A 19,090-nucleotide genomic window follows, 5' to 3' on the forward strand; every position below is an offset into this window, starting at 1 on the left:
GTGATAAGGCAAGGGTTCTCTGAGCTGCTCAGGCTTCCACATCCTAGAACAAAGAACAATGGGACACCAGCATTGTCAGGAAAAAAAATCCAAATTTTTAGTTTAGTTTTATCCTTGCTGTGCTCACTTCAGCAGCCTGAGAATTTGGTTTGCCTGATATTCCACAGGTTTGGGAAGGTAACGAGTTTTTTTGATGATTAAATTCTGCTTCCTACGACCTAGGATTGCTGGAGGAAATTGAATTTATGTTCCCAGATTGGAATTGATTTTTCTTTTCTCTTAAGGAGCTTAATTATTCAGTATCCTGGGCTTTTGTCTTTTGAGCCTAGAGAGTTTAGGAGGCACCTCAATAACGTAGAAAGGTTTGGTCATTTATAATCTGATGTGCATTAAGGATGAATTGAATTAATGTGTTGTGAAGTCTAATCCTGTGTGGCCATCTCTGGACATACTTGCGTGTCATTTGTACTGTCCTGGCCTCTTGCAAGGCAGAGATATGGAATAATTAAAATAATTAAAATCACTTAACCCATATTTAATTGTTGAAATCATGGAGATGTTTTGATTTTTTTTTAAACTAGCTTTAAAATTTTTGTTTCTAATTAGATTCTGAGCACTAATGGGATTTTAAGTATCACTGTAGGTAGGAAAGCATGTTAAAGGAAAACATGTTAAAAGCACTTCTGTAGGAAATCTCCCCTCTCTTAAAGGCAGCACAATTCTGAATATGGAGTCTCTATACCTGCAGAAAATTCACTTTACTCCTCTGAGCTATCAATTTGCCTTCAGCAGGACTCACTAAGGATTTTGGGTTAACTGTGCTTTCAGGAAACCATTGAAAGGGGCAAGTAGAAGAATCCCTGTTGGCAATTCAGAACTATAATAAAGCTTCAAATGGATGCCTACAGGAATTGAGTTGTTGCTTGCCCACTGTAAACAGTGGCAATAATGTTAAAATAATTTATTTTCTTTATCTTCCTCTATGCTCTTGTTCTGTGGCCCAGGAATTAATCATACTGTATTTGGAAACTACAAGGAAGAAACTATTCTGATATCTCTTGTATCTTTAGCCTTGTTAAAAATAATAAGAGAGAGCATATGCTGCTTTCATTTTAAAAGAGTCTGAACTGTGTCCGTTGTGAACATTATTCAGCAGTCCCTGGAGAAATTTCAGAGTCAGCCAGAATCCCTTCAGGGTCTCCTGTTGCAATACAGTCTATCAGCACTTTCCCAAATAGAAGCCAGTGCCTTTTAAGTACAATCCAGCTTTTAATTGGAGTAGAAATGAACAATGCATCTCTTCTTTTCTGAAAATAATTGTATTTTTTTTTTAAGATTTGTGTTTCACTATAGAGTGACCAGGATACAGTAAAACACTGAGTGAAAAAATCCAGATATGAAACAGACACAGACTGTAAACATCAATGCTGAGATGACAGCTGCGTCGGTCTAACACACCTTCACTTTGTACACTAGCAGAACAGGCTCTCTAAGTGAGTTTTTCTCTGCAGCCACACCAGGATAATGAATTTGTGTTTATTCTCAGGAGATGGTGCTGCGTTTGGATACCCAGAACCTGGAGTCTGGCAGGTTGAAGTGCCCCTTCGATCCCCAGCAGCCATTTGCTTCAGTGATGGCAGGTAAGGAGCCACCAGAGCCAGGTGCTGCCCTCGGGCCTGCGATGGCTCTGTGCCAGCCCAGGGGCTCAGCAGATGCCACTGCTGGAGCTCCTCTGGCACTGGTCATGTTTCCAGGGCTGGTTTGTGCTCTCAGAGCTGGGAAAGCCTTGGGGCTGCAGACAGCAGAGAGCTGGAAGGGCGGCAGTACAAACAGAGGCATTAGAGTGGCAGTGAAGCCTCTGTCAGCCGGGCAGGAAGGCAGTTTCACCCTCACCCAGTCATTGCTCCTTTAAGAGGACAACAAAAAAACCCACATGGACAGAGAGTGATTGAAGCCCTTGTGGGCCTCTTTCTGCAATTATCAATATGTTCTGCCCTTTGAAGTCTGCTGACATGCACGATTTCCATAAATACGTTTCTGAGGTTTCTATTTACTCGAGTAGCCACTTCTGAAGCCGGGAGCCGAGGAGCAGATAGTGCACTCTGCCTGCTGCATGCATCCCAGCACTGTGTGGTCTGACATTTGGGGCCGAGGAATGTCAGCTTGACCTCTGCATTTCAAATCACTATAAGAGCTACTTTTGTCATGGTTTGGTTCATAGCTTTGGACAATTTTCATTTAACTTGTCCGTCGAGCATATGAATACAAGATAAGAGTGAAGCACCATGACGTTTTCATTTACAGCCAAAGAGCAGTGGTGACAGTGCTTTGAAGTATCGGTCACTCTGTGTTATAAAAAGAATATGACTAATGTTCAGTCTTTATTCTCAGATAATAAGATAGATGATTTGTGATTCTGACCCTACAGATGGGGCAGGACTTCCTTTATTAAAAACAATAGATTAAAGCCTGTGCTTATTCTTCTCAGAGACCCCTAGTACTCTTTAATGACCGTGAAGTCTATTTTTAAAATGGGGTTCCAGAAACTTTAACTTTTTTTTTAACTTTTTTTTTTTTTAATGCGAGCAGTAGAACTCTGTGATTTATTACAGCATTGCCTAATTTCAGTAGCACTGTCATGCTCTGACTGTTCTATTAAATCTTGTGAAATGAAGAAGCTGCTGTCTTTTAGCTAGCTAAGACATGAACTTTGCTGCATAACAATTTTTGAGCTAGATTAAATTAATGGTCAGGGTATTCTAGTACCCCTTTTTTGACTGTTGCTGGTGTCAAGTGCTTCACAATAATGTACAAGGAGCACTGTAAGGAATTACAGGCCTGACCAGAGAATGTGTTTTGGTCTATCTTTGGATGCTTACCTTATTCCCAAGTGAACTAGGAGAGCAGTATGGTTCCTGGGTAAGATGCTGCTCTGAGCTCAGGTGAGATCATTTCCCATCTCTGCCATTAATGAGCAGAGTAACCTTGGCATGTCACTTCTCTCCATCTACTTTTATTTATCTGCCAAATGGCAATAAAGATTACTTATATCCTTCAGAGAACACTTTTTATTCAGTTACACATTTATGAGCTAAGTAATATCTTACTATATTTTCACTCATATATGTAAGTTAATGCAACTGAGTAATTTTCATTCTTTGTAGAAATAAGCAATCTGAGTACTAGATGGCATATCACTTCAAGTAGACCCATAGATAAATTTGAAAAACTAGGTTTTTTGACTGAAAAATCACCTGTTCATCATCCATCCTCACAAATTACCACTCACCAAAACTGTTCAGGTTGCTGCAGAAACTTGCAATGAGAGATACCAAATGCTGAGAGAAGTGCTGAAAATGCCTTGTCAGCAGAGCCTAAGCAAGGATGGAGAATTTCTGTTGGCCCTTCAGATGTATCGATCACAGAGTGCTTGTCACTTAGCAAACACCAATTACCCTGCCCATCCCTCATTATGACAAATACCTTTCAGAATGCACTATTGTTTCTTTACAAAGGCAACATGCTGTCTGAAAGATGTGCTTTCCACAACTGTCATGGAAATAATACAGAAGTAACAATAATAATGAGGTAAAAGGAAAGATGATAGATCTTTTTTGGACAAATAAAGTGCTTGTGGATCATGGGTTGTGGGTTGGTTTGTTGATTTTTTTTCCCTCCCTTGATCTTATTTTTTTAAGTGCATTTACATCTTTCGCAAATGAAAGCACAAACATCAGTGTTGAATGGTATTTATTCTGCATTCACACTCAACAAAGGCTTCTCTCTAAAAGATCTTGTGAAATGTTTCAACCCAGGAGTATCAGAAAACCTGGATGAGGAACTTTTGGAAGGGGGTTTTTATGTATCATACAGATTTTTATAAAATTATAATTTGTGAACATGAACTTTTTGTTTTTATGAATTCTAGGGATTTATTTCTGCAAGTCATTAAACAAAATAAAACAAAAACCCTCTCCAACAAATAAAGTTTGTTATTTTACAGAAAAAGGAGTATTTTAAAATGCACTATGTGCATTAAAAACAAAAAAAGTTTTACAGTGATACTGTTTCCTTGCTTCTTTTTGAAAAGTACTGAGATATGAAGGGAAACAAAATATTGTGCATTTCTTAGCATTTTCATTGCCCACAAAAGGGGCAGAAGAGCAAATGGTGGCTGTAGTTGCAGCAAGTTGCAAGGCACTGTGTTACAGATTTAGTGTCCTTGTGAGGCAAATTCTGGCTGCCTTATTCAAACAAAATGTGTCATTTAGTTCAGGGACACCACTCTGTGTTAAAATGATGATGGTTTGTCTGTAGCCATATTCCCGCCATTAACACAACTTCCCTGAATTTGTGCCTGAATTCCTCTTTGTGAATTAACTGTTGGATGGTGATCCTTACTCTAGGAATGGGCCAGGCTGCAGCATTCCAGTGGGAAGCATCCATCCTGTTTTTCTGGCTCAGGAGCAGCAAAGCCACTGGGGCCATGGCAGTCCTGGGACACAGGAGTAGCTGGAATGGACAGGTGGCCATGCCCTCACCATGGCTCCCAGGGGCATGGGACAGGGTGTTCTGATTAAATAGACATTTATCCCCCTAAGAGCCAGTTCCAATTAAAGCCTGGGAAATTTACTTTCCTGAGTGCCTAAAAGATCTGAAAATTAGGCGTTGACTACGTTACTTCTCAGACATAAAATTACAAATATCACTCTCATTTAAATGTAAATAAATCCACAGAACCAAAAAACCCATTAAAATATGATCCAGTAATATTTTAAAGCATTAAATTAGTTTATAGACCAATTAAACACAGGTGTTGTTCACCCAACAAAATGTAAATAGTCTTAATTTTTTTTTATGATACAGCTGTAGGAATCCTATTTCTTTTTCATTTGCAGATGAGTATCTTTATGCTGGAACAGCTTCTGATTTCCTTGGCAAAGACACTGCTCTGACACGTTCTCTGGGCCCTTCTCACGACCACCATTACATCAGAACTGACATTTCTGAGCATTACTGGCTTACTGGTAAGATCCCAAACATATGCTGTTGTCATTTGCATTGTGCCTGCCTCTGAAGTTAATAGTTCCTTCCTTATATAAATATATGTCCAGTAACTATAAATATAGATATTGTATCATGGAGGCTTTGGATTACGTAGGCTTTTTTTAAAAAGCTCAGTGGAACAGAAATGCACTTGAGAAAAGTCACAGAGGTGAAAATGCTAATTAAGGGAAGAGTGGGAGCATAAGACTTTATCATAGTTTCCGTCTTTGATGTGTATATCTGTGTATAATCCTACCATTGAAATAATATCATGACTGAAATGCTTCTATATCCAGTCTTGTCAGAATAATTTTTTAAACTGTATTTTCCAATCACTTGTCAGAAGCTCTTCTGTATAGCATATTGAAACAACAGACTAGAAATCCCACATTTTTTGGTAGGAGGTCTTTTTTTTTTTTCCTTTTCCTTTTTTAGGGGGAAAAGTACCCTTTGTTGCTGTGAGGATCATTTTAAAACCACTAAGGGCACACTAAAATAGCTTCCCAAGCAAAACAGTGCTTTTTCTTGCCCGTTAAAAAACATTGGGAGCTAGTAAACCCTCTAAAAAACTGGCTGCATTTGCACCCAGCCAGTCTCAAACCACACACAGAGTAACATGGAAAACTTCACTCACAAGCTAACCCTGCACAATTAAAGCATCCCCCTTATAGCTGTCAACTGTCTTTAAAGATGTGGCAACACTGTCCCTGGCTCGGGATGCCTGTGTGACTATTATGGGTGCAGTGTAAGGCCAGGGCCTGCTGACCACAGGATTAAGTTGTCTTCCCAGCAGACAACTTCTAAAAAGGATAATTTTGCCTCTTAACTCTTTGAGACCTCAACAAGAGGAAATGTTCCTTTTTTTCTTAATAATTTTTCCCTACCCCTTCTCTTCCTTCTTCTCTATTGTTGCCTTGGATTTCTATCTAGGTGCAACTCCATAACTCCAGGATTTCTGCTGCAAGATCAGGAGAAAAAGAAAAAGCCACTTACAAGTCATGTTCACCCTTCCAAATAGGAGATTGAAGAATCTCACTCTGCTGACCTATCCCGCTTTCATTTTCTGTGCTGAAAGTCTTTCTTGTCCCACCTCTCCTATCTCATCTCTGATTTCCACACACCCCTTGTGCAGTGCAGAGCAGAAATGGACTGTGATATGGACCGCGATGGGTCCATCCAGCAGTCAGTTCTCCAGTTCTAATTAGCCTTGCAAGTGCATATCCAGTTTTATCACTGATGGCCTGCAGATGCTCAGCATGGAAAGGTGGCTGGGTAGCTGCTTTCCTAAGGGATGCAGTAATAAGGTAAAAACAAAGGTTTACTGTGGTTTGGCCCTGAGGAGCGTCTGGTGCAATCATTAGTATAGATCCACATTGATGAGCATTACAGGGTTCAGCTGCCAGTCCAAAAGAACTTGTAGCTTAAAAATACATTTCCAAACATTTCTTTCTCTTATTGTTGTTTCTTCATGAGCAGTTTGAGGCAAGGGAACAGTACAAGAAAACAGACTAAACTGTAGCTTTGAGAAATGTTTAAATGTTTTAGTGGGGGGGCATGTCTGCCTTTCCTCTCTCATATTGATTCACAATTTATTCTGTTTTCACTTAAAGCATCTGTATTTGTGAAACTTTTCTAAGGAGAACAGTATATTAATATGTCTGGGTCTGAAAAACAGCTTTAGTGTGCTAGACTGTGAGGTGAAAATTGCCCCACACTATATAAACACTGAAGACCCTATATATTCTTCAGGTTTACCCTGCTTCCAGCCATATAAAACCCTACAGCCACAATTCTGTCTAAGACTTCACAAACACAATCCATTCAGTGTTATACTAAGAGGCATAGACATAAACTAGGTGCTTTTAATATTTTGAAACAGTCCTTTTAAGGTTGGAGAAAATTTTAAGTGCAACTTGAAATGACGGCATCATTTTTGCAATAAGCCATAGGGTGGCCAATATATTTCTGGTTTATTGTGTAATGTTACCAATTACATACTTCTGTGCTTTCAGCCGATATTGGTATAAAGAAAATATTTACTTGATTTCAGATTTAAAACTCCCATCTCATGTAAATCCCCTCTTCCCTAAATCTACTGCCCATTTACCAAGCATGTGTTAGACCTCCAGTAAAAGTTGTACATTCTTGGATAATTGTACAATTGGAAATAAATTATTACCGTGCATGACTCATGTTTTACTTAGGATAAGCATAAAATGTACAGCTTGTTTTCTTCCAGAGGGCCGAGGAAGTTTTGCTATAATGCACCTTAATATTTTTAAAGTTTAGTCTTATTCTGTTTCTGGAAACAAAATTATCCTTCCCTGAGGGAAGGGAGGTAAAGACAAAGCATGAGGGAAAATGCGTGGGATACCTTCCAGTTCCTTGCAGGGCATCTCTCTCTTGGCTAATTAAGACATGTCCTAATCTCAGTGACTGAACAGCAGCTCGGCAGAGGGGGAAGGAGGAAGGCAGCTAATCTTTCCCATGACTCAGGCTCACACGTGCTCATCCTCCCGCAAGGGTGGCACTGGAGCAGAGGGGAGCAGGGCTGGGCCATCTGGGGTTCCCACAGCTGCTCACTGGAGCTGTCTCGCCCAGGGACGAGGCACATGGGGCTGGTGGCTCCTCTCCGGATGGCAAAGCCGCCCACTGGAACTGAGTCTGCCCCGTGCCAGCCCCGTGGGCAGAGAGCACCCCACAGCTCTACACACAGGCATCCAGTGAGCAGCTGCACATTCCTCCCTCCTTGTAGGCAGGGAAGGCCATAGCCGGAACGAGGGCTTCCTTGAATTGCATTCATCTCTTTTTTTTTTTTTCCTTTTCACTTTTTTCATAGCAATTTAGTCGTCTTTTCCAGGACAAAGTCTTGGAGGCAATGAGTTCTTTATATCCTGCGAACTTTGGATGGGATTCAGTTCTCTTAGCTCTAAAAGGCAAATGTAGCATCCTGTCTGAGCTCAGTCCTTTTGCTTGCCTCTGTAATTTACTGAGAGAGGTGACACTTCCAGAGGGTGACTCACCCCGCCTATTGTAGGAATCTGTCTTAAAATAGGATTATTCATTGTCACTTTGTCCCTCCCTGAGAGAGGACCTGGCTGAGAATGGGTTAGGAGCTTGACTTCTAAGTGGTTTTGGTAAATGAGGTAAGCACTGTCCTTTGTATTCTGTCATGCCATGTATTCCTGGCAGCCAAGGTACACACAGAGGTGCTGCTTCCCACTGTTTTGAGTTGCTTTTAATTTCTTTGTGTTCTGGGACACTCACTGCTTTGTGGGTCTCTTTTTCTGAGCTTAAGTTCTCCGTAGGTTGCACTGCCCAAAATCACTGCTGGTTTCAGAAGGGGGTGATGGCCAACAGGTCACCAACAGCCACCCCAGCAGTGAAGAACCAGCTGTATCAGCTTTCCCCATCAGAGCACATGAAAAAAAGCACAAGCAGCACCTGTACCATCTATTGCCAGAGCTCATGAAGCCATTAATCCCCAGGCTGGCTACGTACAATCTACACATGAACTTAGTATGTGGGAAGATCTTCTGCTGAAGCAAATAGTGGAGGGGATAGCTCTATCTATGGGAAAACAAACAGTAGTTTAAAATCATCATAATTACTTTTTTCTCCCATAAAAAGAATCCAAAAGCCTAATTCACAGTTAGTTTAAATGCACTTTTATGTTTTGGATAGATGGGTTAGAAAAGATGAGACAAACATCTCAATTACAGAACATTATGTGCTTTTGAGGTCATAATCTCTTCCATTTAATTATTTTCACTTCATATCTTTTATGATGTATTTCTGTTCGAATTTAACTTTCAATTTCAGTCTTTTCAGTTGTGATTTAAAATTGTTAAATATTGGTGTTCCTTTAATTAGTTAGAGATTCTTCTAAATCTGTTCCAGGAATTGGTATTGAGACATTTATTTTTGCATTTGGCTTGCCAAGGAAAGCAATGAAGTTTAATCTTCAACCCCCCATACATTCAGTGTTTTGTTCTGTGAATGTGGATTAAGAAAAAAAAAAGGATGTGACTTTCAAAAACATGGAATAGAAGAATTTCACAGGTTTCCTCTTAAATGGCTATTTTGCTAACCACATATTTAAGAAACCATACTAGAAGCATATTTGTGTATTTATTCATGCCTAGAGATCTAATCTTCAAAGTAGCCTTACAGGCCCTGAGGGGTAATGGAATATTTTCCTCAAGCTCATTTTGAAATCCTAACTTAAATTTATAGATCTTGATGCCTGCATCATTTCATTTTTTTCTGCTGACACTATTCTCTAGTGACAGAAAGGTTTAAAATGGAAGCAGCACTGTGACTGTTTTCACCCATAAATTTACTCTTCTGTCACAAAGGTGCACACTGAGCACTTTAACACATCCCATTTTGTCTCAGGCCCTTTGTCTCAGACTGCAAACTTTTGAATCAAGGACTCCCTTTTTCTTCTATGTGTACTGTGGAGTTCATGGTGAAAATTCCTCAAGGCTAATATAAAGTAACAATCATTATGAAAAGGACAAAGGCATGAAGATATATTGAAAGCTGATAATAGTATTCCCCCATATAAACAGTGTGCTCTGTTTGCTCTGCATTCTTACACCACCCTCCTTATTGCTTTCTAGTGCAGCCTACCTGATACTGGGGCACAAAGACTGTGTATTTTATTGCTGAAAGAATGTATTTTAGAGTCAAGGGTCTCTTTGCACTGTATTTGTATAGCCACTTCTGTTTAAAGAAAAACACCATTGATCCAAGTGCCCTCAGAAGAGCTCATCTATTGCAGCACACTGGGGAGTGTCTTAAAAATCCCTGCCCCAAGTAGCTGGTTCACTTGTGCAAGGCAGGGTTGCTGGCTGCTCTGCTGCAGTCAGGGACCCTGGAATTGCTTCAGTTTATGATTCTAGTGCAAAATTAAAACAAAAACAAACAAACAAGAAACCCCAACACTGAAAACAAAACCCCTAAACTAGTGAGCAGGTAGAGCAGGATTGGAGACCATGGATGAGGGGGCTTGGGAGCAGTGAAGAGCATCTTGGCCTGCAAGGTGCAGGCAGACACCCACGCTTGCCTTGGAGGAGACCAGGAGCAATGCAATGGTCCAGCATGCCACAAAAAGGCCATTTTGTGCAAAAAGCAGATTTAAATAACCCAAACAAACCATTACATTGATATAGCCAATCTGTTTCCAAGAACAGGGAGCTGGATCCTTAAGAGTGACCGACCAGTTTTGGAGTTTGCTGTGCTAACTGGGGGATCTCAGTGTGGCACTGTGTTGGATTTGTGTTGGGACCCTGGTTACTGAGAATTTTAGACTTTCTGTGCTGACAAACACTGACCCCCAAGAGAACACTACATTTGATGTCAGGCCATGGAGAAAATTTCCAAAATCAAATTATAAAACTAAGATTATTAGTGTGTAGTTTGAATAGAAGTGTGTAATATCACATAGTAAAAAACTTAGAATTTAAAACTTTAGAAACAGTAATATATATAAAATGAAATAGAAGTTTTAAAGCAGAAGCTAGTCTTCTTCTTCACCTTCTTCCTGGATTTGGGTGATATTGTATAATTAAATAAAAAGTCCACATTACAAACTACAAGTAGTTAGTTATTGAGCTAAAAGTAAAAATTATTTAAGTATCATTTCTTAATTAAATAGCTTATCCTTAAAAAGCCTCATAGAGAGAGATATGGCTCCATTTTTTAGTTTGTTAAAATACTGTTAAAATACATAAAGTACTACAGAACTTAAGGTTTGTGAGACTATAATATAAATAAGAACTAATAAATATCTAAATCCAAACAAAAAATACCATTTCACACATTTAATCCCAACCCTGACAAAAAAAAGTTAAAAACTCCACAGATTTGGTAGATATAGTAAGATTGCTGTATTACAGATATGTGGGAAATACTCCTTTGCAAGCTATCTCTAGTAAACAGTAGCATATTTCTCTATTGATAACTGCTGCCATGAGTAATTAATTTAAATTCTACCAGGTGATTTCAGAAAATCTACTTAGCTTCATTTTGGGGGCAAAAGCAGTAAGGTAGATTTGTGTAGGCAATATTTTGTACTGAGAGTTACTCTGTTTCCAAGCAGAGAATGATAACCAGTGCTGCATACTTTTGCAAGTGGTAGTAAGAGCTGCACACAAAAACCTTAGCCTGAGAGTAAATACTTCAGACTCCATGGTGGTTTTCACTTGGAGTTAGTAAGAAAGTTGCTGCTACATATCTATATAATATTTTTATTTCACTGAAAGATGTAACATAAATGCAGAATTTAACAGCAAGTGCTAAGGCTTTTCTTCAGATTTTTAACCCCATTTTTCTTTTAATTTCCAGGAGCGAAATTCATTGGAACTTTTCCTATCCCAGATACCTATAACCCAGATGATGATAAAATCTACTTCTTTTTTCGAGAAATATCACAAGATAGTGGCACATCTGACAAGACAATCCTTTCCAGAGTTGGGAGAGTTTGTAAGGTGCGGACTCTATCTTTTTGATAAAAATTAAGCAAGTGTGGTTTATTTCTGTGAGAAACGTGTTTTTCCCTTGTTACCAAATGAGCCACTGTAGTAATTTTTCTGAACATTGATTACTAATGTGATCTGAAATTTACTTGGCAAAAAATAGACTTGATATTGATGGTGCACCTCTTTTAAGAAGCTAATTGGTTTATAAATTATAATTCTGTGTCCAAACAGTAAAATATTTTCCTTCAGTACAACAGTGTTGTTCATGAGCTTCCAGTGAGGGTGGATGAGTTAAAGTGTACACAGTGGCAAGGTATTTGGGGTTTTGTGGAAAGTGCCCATTGATGCATGGATGCACAAACCCGCTCCTTAGCTTGGCTCTGTACGCCATTCCTGGGCATTGCTGAGAGCTGGGGTCAGTCATTTGTTTCTGCACATTCCTGATAACCTGCTGGGGTGAGGGGAGGCTAAGGAAATACACAGTTTCTGAGATACACCCACATCTGCCTGGAGGTTTCCTCCCTTTGGAAGAAGAGCAATCCTTGACCTATTGACCAGGAGGAGCAAGACCCTGGGTCTCCTGCAATGTAAAAAGTTAATTTGGCTGATGCCTGACCTCCTTTGAATGATTACTCCATCACTTTCTCCTTCATTCTGCTTGGGTTTGCCCTTTATGAAAGGTTTGTGCCTCAATGGTATATACAGACTTAGGCTTTGATGAGCTTCAGTCTTCTTGGAGAAGCATCTCTGTCAAGGGCAGAAGCCTCCTCCAAAGACAAGAAGAAAAACATCATTCCTGCACATGAAGACAGCAGTCAGTGTAGTTTGCTGTTTAGCAGCCTGATGGTTTCACTGAGGTCTCTATCCACAGTGGCAGAAGGGTTTGTAGACTTCTGTGTCAAATGCACACTCTATCCAGTCCCTTGTCCCCTAGGACATTCTGTCCCTCTCTTCTGTAGTAAGAGAAGCAGTTGGTGGAAGCACTCCCATCCTGTCTTTGGGTCCTCAGGAATCACTGGTAAAAATCAAGGAAATGGAACTTGAAACCTGCCTTCATATTAGTAACATAGTAAACATAAGCTTTGAGCAAATGTTTATATTGTCATAAGTTAGATATCAGCAACACCACAGAAGTCACACAAGTAGGTACATTTCTATGATTTTGTTCAGAAGTTCTAACTGACTTGCAATTTCTGAGCAGTGTGACTCTGCTGGCAGTTTCTTGAGAAATTTGAAAATTAGTACATGAACAAAAGTGTTTGTGATTTGCAATAAGACACATGTGGGAGAAGAGCACTCATTCAGCTATGGACACACACTGGAAAACAAAGAGTGGAGAAGTGTATGGATGTGTAGATCTACAGGTGCTCTGCAGTCCAGCAAACTCCCAGCTCCAACTGAGATTTCAGTGGCCACAGCCATTTCACACTTCTGTCCTTGACCTAAAGTGTTAAGATAACAACACATTCATTCATAAATCAGTTCTCTAGTAGGTTTTTAGCCAGACAAAAGAATGGATAATCTTTAGCTGGGTATTTCACAGCAGTGTGATTAATGACAGAATGGAAATGCAAACATTTATGATTTGCTGCTAGACATGGCATTTGCTGATTATGAGAGAGCACTTAATGCATTAGGAGAAATTGATAGACAACATTTTCAAGCCAAGGCAAATGAGAGAGTGTAGTAAACTAAGATATATTGGCTAGAGAAAACCAGCATCCTTTACCTAGAGAAAAAGGGAGATAAGCTATCATTATAAAAGCAAATGTATTGTAAGGAAATCCTAATGACTGTGTATAATCATACCTCAAATGAGAATGAATTTGTAGAGTAATCATGTTAACAGGAGAAATGTCATGAATTTTATTTTTAGTAGTCAAACCAAAACAATGAAAACTGATAAGCAAGGTGATTATTATTAATAGTTCTACACTGTCTTCTTTATTTACTGAGCACTGGTTGCAGAATTCTTTTGATAATCCAGACTCCTGCTTTTTTATATTTGTCTTAATTACCATCAAATTAAAAAAATATATTTCTAATTATTATAATAAAATAGAATTATTGTGGGTATTTGATATAAATTAAATATGCAAATAGATTTGTCTGTTCATGGACTGAGATATTTTGGGTCTCTGTTGTGGTATGAAACATCTGCTGTGCTTAATTGTCTCTGACATGGGAACAATGCCTTTGCAACAATTGATAACAACAGTTTCTAATTGCACTGTCTCATTAATGTGATCTGTCTTGCACAAAGTTAAGCCTTTGCCTTCTTTCCCTCTTAAGCAGAGAATAACAGTATTTGGGAGGAGCTCAGCAACTTCTGAAGTATTTTGCTTGGTGTAAACACAGTTTTTTTTCTACTAGAACTTGATTGCTCTCTACCTTGCCATGCCTTAAGGCTCCTGTCCATTAAAGCCAGAAACACATGCTGAAGTTAGAACAGGCTTTGTTTTTAGTAAGGAGCTTAGTCAATGCAGCCTATTCTTTGGCTAATTTCCAAGGGTTCAACAATATGGTCTCTCAGCGATCCCCTCCCTTAGGGAAACTCCCTGGAAAGCATTCCCCTTTCCCAGCTCCTTTCAGACCCAGAAGACTGCAGTGCTCTTGCTGGCAGCTCTTTGCCCAGAGTCCAGCAGCTGTCCCTTGTCCTGTTCAGCAGAGCATCTGCACCCAGTGCCCTGCAGCCCGTGCTGCAGGAGCGCAGCCGCTGCAGCTCTGCACAGCCTCCCTCGGCTCTGCGTCATCTCTCCGGTGTCACTGGCACTGGGGAGGAACTGCTTTCAACAGCCACTTTCAGAACCAGTTGTGGCATTTATCATGGCAAATGGCATTTCCTGTTTTTGGTTTGAGCAAGGCAGTAAAAGTATCATTGCCCTATCTGCAGTACCTGATACGATTTCTTGTGTATTCATACTTATATAAATTGCAGTGTTTGGGGTTATTGGTTTTCTTTTCATGTAAGGCCATAACAAAAAAGAAAAATTACTATTTTAGCCAGCAAAATTTATTTCTTTTTAAAAATGCATGCAGTTAGACATATGTATATTAATTGATCACACAAACCTTAACTTCTTAAGAGCATGGATCCACTTATTCCTATTTCTAGAAACACAGGCATAAGCTTTTAGAGCTACACTGTCTTCCAGGCCACAGTGCTGAACCTCTTTGTATCAGATAAAGACAGGACACAGTCATTACACATTGAGGAAGATTTTGAAAAAAATACAATTTCAGCATCCGTACACTGTGCTCTATGCAGTCCAGGAGCAAGTCAGCCTCATTTTTGTACATATTTGCCACTAAATCATGGCAGAATTCTAATTCTATTTATTGACAACCTTGTATATGTACAAGTATAGCCCTAGAAAAGAACAGTTTTCCCTCCTATTTTCCCCACTCAAATAAAGGGAGAAATAAAAATCTGACATAGAGGAGTCACAGAAAAAGTTTTGAAGAGGGAGGAAAGTTGTTGGAGCTTTGTTTGTTTGTTATCTATATAGAAACACATCTTTTCATAGTTACAACCTCATCCTCTTGGAATGAAGTGGAAATTAGCCAAAAGCAGTAGTCTCTCTGCTGCAGTATGAAAATCCTGTTTATTATTACAGCGGTTTGCATTTGCTGTGTTACAAGCTTCTCTTTAATGGTTTTGGTGATGTATTGCAAAAGTTAAAGCTTGCAGTCATAGAGGCTGGTTTCTGAGACCCCAACTGCCAAGAAATCAGACTTCAGCCCCTGATGTTTTCCCCATATTTCCCAGAGTGTTTGGTATCCAGAAGCAGCCTTTGTTCTAGTGGGAACAAGTGAGCTCTTTGTCTTTTTTTTTTCCTTTTTTTTTCCCCTTTTTTCTTTTTTTTAATACTGTTCCACCCCTATATATACCAAGCTGTACCTGGGGAAAAGAATACTGCAATTAGGCACAGCCCTCTTGGTTAAACTGTACTTTCTAAGCACACTGGAATGTAATCATTTTAAGAGCTCTTGAGTCGAGGGCCCTGGACACACCCTGCATTCCACCTTTGGGTAATGTAATTTATTTCCAAAGCCATGAACATCAGCAGAGTTCAAGGCTGTGACCTTGCCTCCCGTCTGGTGTTTAGAGCAATTTGTATTCCCAGAATGGCAGGAGGGAGCTATTCCTCTGTGGCTCCAAGTCCAGAGTCTCCACAGGCTTTGCCACAGGGCTGCTGGTGTGTGGAAGTTAAGTTTTTCTTGTCCTGGATATAGTGTAGCCATGCCTTTACTGTGACCAGGGATAACTGGCCCATGATCATTATTGGTATTTCTGTGGTGTGTAGATAATTGATCTCTCCCCAAAGCCCTTGGAGCTGTCCTGGCAGTGTCCTGCTTTCCCATTCAGCTGCACTAGCCAGGTCCTGGAAGGCAAATAGCCATGTTCACATGTTCTCAGCAGGGCTAATTAATCTGGGCTCGCAGCCATGCTCGTGCAGCCATCCTGCTTCCAGTTCTGGAGGCAACTCATTCCAGACGAGATTTAACTTCCTGTGTGTTACATGTTTATATACCTCCTTTGTCACCTTAATATTGCCTAGCCACGACTCCAGCCCTGGGAAACATTTTTTTTTCTTGATTCTCAATAATAATGATTAAGAGCTCTCTGAAAAAATCGTCCCTTGAGCAACCTTGGCCCTTATTTGCCTACTGAGTGTCCTTGCAGCCGTGAGTCCTTTGGCAACCAACTCCTCTTGGACTTCCAAATTTGCTATTTGCACATTATGTGCCATTTGAAAGTTTTCAAATTATGTAGAAAAGCAGATGCTCATCATGATGATTTCATTTTTACGGGCTGATGTGTTGGAGATTGTCCAGTTCCATAGAGTATCTGCTTCTAACTGTGATGGATTAAGAGATATAACATCAGGCTTTGTCAGGTCTTTTGGTCCAACTTTCCTTATTGGCAAGGGTTATATAAGTATAGGAAGTTCCATAAATTTCTGTCCCTCATGGGTGTGTTTCAATAATTGGTGTTTTGAAAGGGGAAATCATGATTTACAGATGAGGCAAAAATATGTTAGATATGCTTATATGTAAAGAGGTGTGACTGAATTTTACTGAGCCTCAAGGAAAGTGAGAAAGAAGTTGCAGTGTCAAGATAGAGCTTTAAAAAGTGGACTATGGAAATGCAGCTGCACAACCTCCAAAGCAAACTTTGGAAGCCATCCTAGTAGCCAGAGAGACATTGCATAAGACACTGCCAGTACACCTTGGCTCAGAAGTGGAAGCCTCTAGAGTTAATTGAAGTCCCTATGGTTAATCCAAAGACACTGTCTTGTGAGTGCTTTGGCTCAGATGTTCAAATATCTGTAAAATTGCAAATAATGACTTTCTGATTTTTAAATTTTCCTCACATGATTGAATTATCTTCTCCTGTCTTTTTTTCCCTGTCAGTACATTTACTATAAAAATGTACCGTGGTTTGCAGCTTTGCTATTGTTGATTGAGTACAGTGTTGTAAATGCAGATGTTTCAGGATTCCAGGGTCTAAAGGACTCTTTAAGATGATGACCTACCTTTGTTCTTTGGTCTCATGCCCTTCCCAGCGCTCAGCCTGTGGTTATCAATGCTGTGGTCACAGTATCAAATGCAAGTGACTTCAGGCACTTGTATATGTCCAAGTGAGGAAACTAATTATCATGCATTCCTGTTTTTATTCTTTTATTTGTCCCAAGCCATCCTTGTCTTTACCTGAGCCTGTTAGTTTCTGGATTTTGGGGATTTTTTCATGATATGTTTAGTAACAGTCCAGAATTTTTTTTTTTTTTGCTGTGTAGTTAGGTTTTCCAGTCTGGATCCCATCCAAAGATAATTTGGTGGAAACTTCTGGGTGTGATGTTTAAATATTTTCCAAAATAAAAATCAGCATTTTCCATGGTGAACCAAACAGTTATGCATGCTCAGTGTACTTTCTCAATGAAATAAAAACAAGCCTGGTTAAGGAGCAGGAACTAAAGAGTCCCCACCTCATTGTCAGATGGGAACTGCAGACACAGAGGAGAAGTAACTTCCCCAAGTTTACTTGATGTATCCATGGAGAGCAGTCAAAGTTCTGAAGTCTCATGTGCCTTCTTTCTCTTGCTTATAATTCAAGTACTATTATAAATTATTATAACTTATAATAATTATTATATAATTATTATAATTATAATAACTTATATAATATAATTATTATAATTCAAGTGTGCTTTTATTCTTTCTCAAGTCACACTCCATGTGTAGCTTGATGTTTTCACCTGCAGCCTGATGAAATCACGAGAGGAATCTTCATCTACATTCATATGGTTTTGACAAGAAATTTTGCACCTGAATTCCTGAAGGAGCAATTTAACTTTCCTGTGTTAGGTTGGTACCTAAGAGAGTTGAGTGGGGACAGAATATGTAAAGTAAAACAAAATAATTAAAGAAAGAACTGTGGACCTGAAGACAGAAGTTGAAAGGAGACTGTTGGCCATTTCCCCATTTATAAAGTCAGCTGCAAGGTTGGAGGTTTTTTCCTCCATAGTATAAGGCTTTGCTTCAGGGGATGCCATTTGTTTCTGGTAGCTTTGTCACATAGCTAGGCTTCAATAAGAGAAAGGCTCCAGGGCGTTTTGCAGTTTCAGCACTTTTCCTCTCTGTTCCCAACATTTCCTTTTATTCAGGCCAGGAATTCTCTTTGGGTAGTCCTTTTGCACATCTTGCCACTGGCTGTAATTAATAACCTGCTTCTAGAAATTCCACTCATTGTCTTTTTTCTTTTTTCTTCCTTTTTTTTTTTTCTTCCTTTTAGAGGCTGTTCAGGATAATTACTGTCTTTAAAGTTTTATGAATCACAGTGTTTGACATCTTTGATGTAGACTGATTTTTCAGATAACTGCACTTTTTGTTCTAATGTTCAATTTGTCACTGTTACTTACAAGCAAATAAGAGATTTAAATCCCCAAAGATGCAGATGTTCTTTAGTTTTGTTGCCATCTGTTTTCCTGCCTACTGGATTCCAAGACTAACATTTGTTCATTTTAATGAAGCTATATTTATATAGTATAAGATACAACAGAATAGGAAATAGATATGACAGAAAGTCTTTAATATAAGTTGATTTTTCAATCACTTGATCATAGAGCAGTATCTTTTCTGATGGCTTTTATTCTCATGTGAACTTATCTTTAGCTAGATGGTTTGAAAAAACTTAATCTGCAATTAAGTTGTTTTGCTTAATTGCACATAAATTGCGGATCAGAAAACTGAAATTTCCATGAAAGACTCCCAAGAGAGGTGCATGACATGACCTTAAATTACTTCACAAAATTTACACTCTGCCATTTAAACAGCAGTCTTCCTCAACGTCAGAAAGCCATACAATTGCCTATGCTCATGGAAATGGGACATCTGATGTTTGAATTCTCAATGTAATTTGGTAGAAGCCTGATTTCTCACTCCAACAAATTGTTTTCTGCAACCAGTTCAATGAAAAGGGTTGAAATTTTAGGATTTCTGTAAATAAGAGTCTGCCTGACTTATTAAAGTCCTATTGGATTACTTCCCCATTTATC

The 19,090-nt window shown here is 39.2% G+C and overlaps 1 protein-coding gene across 1 annotated transcript in view; it reads left to right on the top strand.

Annotated features, from left to right (window-relative positions):
- SEMA3D (semaphorin 3D) overlaps positions 1–19,090 on the top strand; it is a 129,527-nt gene that overhangs the window by 70,233 nt on the left and 40,204 nt on the right. The window contains exons 6-8 of the mRNA XM_036401220.2: positions 1,547–1,640; positions 4,899–5,027; positions 11,398–11,540. Of these exons, the coding sequence (XP_036257113.1) occupies positions 1,547–1,640; positions 4,899–5,027; positions 11,398–11,540 (366 nt within the window). The remainder of the gene's footprint in view (positions 1–1,546; positions 1,641–4,898; positions 5,028–11,397; positions 11,541–19,090) is intronic.

This window comes from Molothrus ater, chromosome 5, assembly GCF_012460135.2.
Source record: "Molothrus ater isolate BHLD 08-10-18 breed brown headed cowbird chromosome 5, BPBGC_Mater_1.1, whole genome shotgun sequence".
Lineage (NCBI taxonomy): Eukaryota > Metazoa > Chordata > Aves > Passeriformes > Icteridae > Molothrus > Molothrus ater.